Here is a 5,321-nt window from a genome sequence, read left to right as displayed (position 1 = left end):
GGGACAGCGACTTGGGTGAGCAATCCTGGGGTGCCGTGGCAGGGTCTGCAGGCTTGCATCTCGCACCCAGCCAACATGCAGAGCGGCAGCAATAGCTGCTGCAGAAGCAGCTTGTCTGCCATGGCACCCACCTGGCACCTTGCCTCTGCTCTCAGCTCCATGTGCGTGGGGCCACCAAGCAGGTTCACAGAGCGACCGTCCCTGGGAAGGAAGTGATGCATCTCTCACCTGCTGTGCTTGCACTCACCCTGACACGTGGCCTTGAGACCCAGGGATGTGCTCTGCAGTGGGGGAAAAGTGCTGCTAGGGCAGAGAGACCCAGTGGCCTTCCTGGACCCACGCTGGCTCCTCTGCAGAGGATGCTGGGTCCAGCTACTGCTGTTTTGCCTCCTTCCTGGGTAAAGGCCGCTGTCTTGTTTCCAGTTACCTCATTGGAGAACATCGGCTCCATGATGCTAAATCCCCAAAGTCCCATTGCATCAGGCAGCTGCATGCAACTGCAAATCTTCCAAGTCCTTCCATACTAACTGCAGTCAGGAATCAAAGTAAAGATGGTTCCCCAACCATTTATTTAATAAAAGATTTATTTCACAATTAGAAATGCATAACATTTTTGGAAGAGGCAGAATTTTTGGGTCTAACCGTGGGCCAGCTCCTGGGCAGCATCTGAGTGGTATCTAAAACTGCTGTCCACAAAGCTTTGGCCCCAGTGCTGGAACGGTCCCAAGTGCTGGAAGCTCACTTCAGCACAGGGCCTGAGCAGAGCACTGGGAGCTCTGGGAAGAATCCCTGCACCCATCCCTCAGGCAGTTCTTAAGAGTTCAGGTTCCTCTGACCTGATCTCTCATAACTGACTGCAGAGAGGAGATTAAAACCTGGTCAAAGGCCAGTGTTGCTGTGCACCCTATGCCTGGTGGTGTAGAGCACTAATCTTCTCTAAAATGTCCCCAGGTCCCCTGTCATAAATGACACTCCCCAGAAGCTCAACAGACACTGGTCCAGCCAAAGCCTGCAAGGTCTGGCCAGCAGAAGGATGCAGAAGAGGCTCAACAGCTCATAGCACCAAGTTCTCAGCCTGCTGTAGAAATCGTCACTGAGTAAAAGCAATTTTCAAAACTGTTAGTGGCACCATGGGCTCCCCTGGAGGTAGGACTGAAATGATTTGTAGCTGGTAAACAAAGTGAGAAGTCTTTTGTTGTTGTTTCCCTGGTTTGCTCCAGGGAAATCTTTTGGACCTTAGGGGAAAGATGGACCGGGGTGGTAAGGGTTTTTGGCAGATCAGCCATTGCCATCTCCCACCCCCCTACACTTGTTGATGGTGAAGCTGGTCCCTACCAGCACCTATTTGCAGTGAAAGGAAGCTGGAAAGAAATTGGCCCTAAAACTTCCTTGAAAATAACTTTGCTGCAATGTTGAAGGTGTTCACAAGCCAGCACCAAGGAGCTGGGGCACAGTCACGCTTAAAAAGACTTAAAAAAAACCTGTTAAAATGCTGTAGGAAAGAAATATTCTTCTGTGGGCTCAGAATCTTAATGTGTTGGATATCACATAGTTGGACAGCTGCCTGGAGAGGGGAGAGCTGTCGTCATGGTTCGGGTGGTGCGCTGGGCTGGCCATATCCACCCTCACCTGGCCAAGGGTCAATCAGTAAAGTGCTTCAAATCACATCACTTGCACTTGGTCCCACAGCCACCTCCTCAGGGCTGGAGAGACGAGTTCAGCAGGAGAGCACTGGTGCTGCTGAGAGGGAACACAAAGCTCCCAGTGCTCATCCTGCCAGCCCTGGGCTCTGCTGCTTTACAGCTCCATGTACATCCCCTATGGATCTGAGCAAGGGCCTCGCCAGCGACTAGAAGAAAAAACTGATCCAAGAGGTGACTGTTTTGCAGCCTGTTGATGAGAATATTTTCTCCTCTTCTGGGAAGTAGGGGATGCTGTCAGCCACCGCCTGGACAATGCCTGGACGTACTTCAAGGCCTTGCTGGACAAGTTCACTGATGACACACTGCTTTACATGGTGGTGCTTCAGTGGAAGGAAGGGCACAACAAAATCAATGAGACTGTCATTAATGATCCCAGATTTCCAGAATCCACCTACAAAAGCAAAGGAAGAGACAGGTTTTACCTTCAGAGAATCTCTGCAGTCCCTGGAATTCAAAGAGCTTCTTTGTGCAAAGCCAAAATACTTCGCTGAAGACAGATTTGTTCCAGTTTTGTATAAGGAGATAGCTGAACCCATCAGTTGTCACTCCCCCTTCGCTCCCGGTAGATTTGTTCTCTAGGAATGGGGGGATTTAGCTTGACTAATCAGAATTTAAGCTCTGCTCCCTGTGACAAGGGCAAAGCAAGGAGAACCAGACAGGCAGCGGGGATCAGCATGTCTCTGTGCCTTTCCAGTTAGCATGCTGTGCTGTTTGCCATCCCCCAGCTGTGAATACACCTTATCTCCAAAGAACTTTCCTAAATGTGGCAACAGGTCTTCTGGCTGGGAAGGCTGGACTATTTCTTCGCCTTGCCAGGAAACCTTGAGGGGATCATAGTTCCCTTCCCTCAAAACCCCCTGTCCCATTCTGGATGCCTGGGAGGTGGCAGGCAGCGTCGGTGGCTGCCTGGAACGGGCCTGGCTCCCTCTGCCGGGCTGTGACCCTGCAGGACGGGCTCTGCTCCATGGACTCACTCTGAGGGTTTTCAAACACAGCTTTGGAGATGGCCGGTACCAGGTCCTGCAGGCTGATCTCTTCCCGGTCCTTGTGGGCGTGCCAGAGATCCAGCGTCATTTTGTTGATCAGCTCCCCTCCTGCGTTGCTGCAGAAGAATGAGATGTTTATTTGGCACCTATCTGGGAAAATGGTGTTGCAGGACAGACGTGGCACCTATCACCCTCCAGCCCACACGAGTGCAAGCCAGGACCTCTAGCTGCCTGGCCTAAAATGATGCCTGTAAAGGCAGCCAAATAACCCCAAATAAGGGGTGGGAGAACTTTTTCAGATTTAACAGGTCTGTCTATTCACAATGAAATAGCATCTCTTGGTGTTTGTAGAGGCTGAGCAAAGGAAAAGCAGAACAAGTGCGTGCTCTTGTATGACCTCCACTCAAATGAGAAGCAGTGTGCTGGAAGGCCCCATGATGCCACAGAGGGGCCTCTCTCTTACCTTATGAAGATGAAGATTGCTTTGCGGTAGTTGGTCCCGTACACAACCCATGAAGGTCCTAGGAATGGTATGATCACATCGATCAGGCCCGGGTGCATCTTGTCCATCTCTTCAAAGAGAAAGGCTGACCGTCCACAGTTTGTCAAGTTCCCTTGGATCCAGTGCTTCAGGTTTTCCTAGGAAAAATACCCACCAAGCCGTAAAGCAGCGAGATACCAAGAGGGGCGAGGGAGGTTTGAGCTGCCACAGAGCAAAGGCAGAGGCCTCAGCTCAGCCTTGAAGGTGCTGAAAGCAGCTTGTCCCCACACAGCACTGCCCGCTCAGAGCAGGAACAGCCAGCACTGGGGGGCCTCCTTTCTTCTGGGTCTTGCACAGTGGCTGTTGCTGGCTTTATTAGCCCACTGTAGATCTTTTATTGCAGATTTAAAGAAGGAGGCGGCGAACTGAAACAGGATTCACACTCCTGGAGTTCCCCATGTTCTTCTCTTTCACTGTGTATCTACACGGATCCCAGCTACTGAGTGCTTTTTGCCAGCCCCCGTCCTGGGTGCGAGATCACATGCTTGTGCCGAGCCAGGAGAGCTCTGGTTCTTTACTATGGCTGAAGTTACTTCACCGCGGATGCCAACCCACACAAACCCACTCATGTTGTCTGGGGGCAAATATTAACTCTTATACCTTCCCAAAAGTATTTCTTCTAATGACACAACAAATACCCTCCCCAAACACGCAGAAAGCAAATGTCCAGTGCACTGATTCCCGGCTCTGCTGAGGGTTTGGCAGCTAACCTTTGCATTTCATTTCTTCCCTTTCTCAGCTTTAAGAAGACAGAGTGGCATGGTTAAGAGTCTAGAGCTGCTGTTCGGGAGCCCCTTGCTCTGTGAGGAGGGGATTACAGTCTAGTAATATACAGATTTTTCACAGCCATCAAGCTGTTTGGAAAGCGATGGGAAATTTTAGTGCCTTTCATCTAAGCAAAGCACTTTTGTTTGCGTGTTCAAAGGGCTGTGTAAATATTTAAGGAATGAGAGCAAGGACTGCTGTGGGGAAGACGAAAGTGATAACTGAGTGCAGGAGTATATCACAGTTACTAGTGGATCTTTCAGCCAGCACGTGGAGCCACTCGTTCAGCCGCGTCTGTCTGAGGGTAAAACAAAGAGCTTTTATTCCTACGGCACTTCAGGGAGCAGCCTGAATGCATGTGTACTGAGATGTTGAGATGTGTACGTCCCATCGAGATGGAAGGGACCAAACCCCCACCCCAGTGAAGCAGTGCAGGTGAGGCGCCCCTTACCTTGTACTGCTCCAGCCGCTCGGCGTGGGGGAAGTGCACTATTGGCGAGAACTGGTGCACGTAGGGACTCTGCAGCCCCCCCTGGAAGAGGTAGCGGACGAGCATGGAGCTCACGTAGGTCTTGCCTGTTCCCGTCGAGCCGTGGAAGGACATCACCAGCGGTTTCGCTGGATGCGGGTTCTGCAGGAACTCCCGCACCGCCGGCACCACCTGCTGCCTCACCAGCGGCTGCCCCACCACGTTCGTGGCCAGGTCACACTCCAGCCCTGCAGCAAAGCCAAGCCGGCGCTTGGAGAAGGCGGGCAGGGGGCTGCGGCCCCGCTGCCCGCCCCCCGCACCTACCGCCCACCCCCCCTTCCCAGGGCCGCCCCCGGGCCCGTCGCCCCCGGCCCCCCGGCCCGCCGCCCCCCCCGGCCCGCCGCCGCCGCTGACCGCGCAAGTCGGGCCCGAAGCCGCACTCGCAGTCCGCCGAGAAGCCGCAGCGCAGCGCCCACAGGCCCGAGGCGGCGGCGAGGCGGGCGGCGGCCGCCAGCAGCAGCGCCAGGGCCGGGGCCGGGGCCAGCGCGGCTCCGGGGACCATGGCAGCCGCCCGCACTACAGCTCCCGGCGTGCCCCGCGCTGGAGGGCGGGGCCGATGGGCTGGGGGCGGGGCCGCGCCGGCGCCACCGCTTTGGGGACCCCGGTGACCCCGGTCCCCCCGGGCGGGGGGGGCAGGGCAGCCGCACGGCGCAGGGCTGGCAGTGTCCTGCTGTCACTGCGCCACCGCGGCGGGCCGGGGGTCCAGCACGGGGGTTCCCCTCGCCAGCCCTTCCCCGGGCTCTGCTCTGCCGGGGACCGGGAGCCCCTGAAATGACACCCACAGCGAGGGCAGCCCC

General features: G+C 55.1%; 1 protein-coding gene across 1 annotated transcript; it reads right to left on the bottom strand.

Moving 5' to 3' along the window:
• Nucleotides 1-546: 546 nt before the first annotated feature.
• On the bottom strand, nt 547-5,026 carry TOR2A (torsin family 2 member A). Its single transcript, XM_056351993.1, has 5 exons — nt 4,879-5,026; nt 4,447-4,712; nt 3,153-3,328; nt 2,678-2,805; nt 547-2,094 (listed from the first exon to the last, which is right to left on the bottom strand). Exons 1-5 carry the CDS (start codon nt 5,024-5,026, stop codon nt 1,850-1,852), a joined length of 963 nt encoding a protein of 320 aa, XP_056207968.1. The 3' UTR covers nt 547-1,849.
• Nucleotides 5,027-5,321: the final 295 nt, after the last annotated feature.

The sequence above is a fragment of the Falco biarmicus genome, chromosome 9 (assembly GCF_023638135.1).
Source record: "Falco biarmicus isolate bFalBia1 chromosome 9, bFalBia1.pri, whole genome shotgun sequence".
Classification (NCBI taxonomy): domain Eukaryota; kingdom Metazoa; phylum Chordata; class Aves; order Falconiformes; family Falconidae; genus Falco; species Falco biarmicus.
The sequence above is the reverse complement of the archived record's forward strand: the minus strand, read 5'-3'. Positions and strand labels throughout refer to the sequence as shown.

Excerpts from the sequence above, each read along its gene's own strand:
- TOR2A (XM_056351993.1), bottom strand. The coding sequence starts at position 5,026 with ATGGTCCCCGGAGCCGCGCTGGCCCCGGCCCCGGCCCTGGCGCTGCTG. Across the intron at positions 4,713-4,878 it reads CTTCGGGCCCGACTTGCGCG|GGCTGGAGTGTGACCTGGCC; the intron begins GTCAGCGGCGGC and ends GCTTTGCTGCAG. Across the intron at positions 2,095-2,677 it reads TGTGTTTGAAAACCCTCAGA|GTGGATTCTGGAAATCTGGG; the intron begins GTGAGTCCATGG and ends TTGCTTTTGTAG.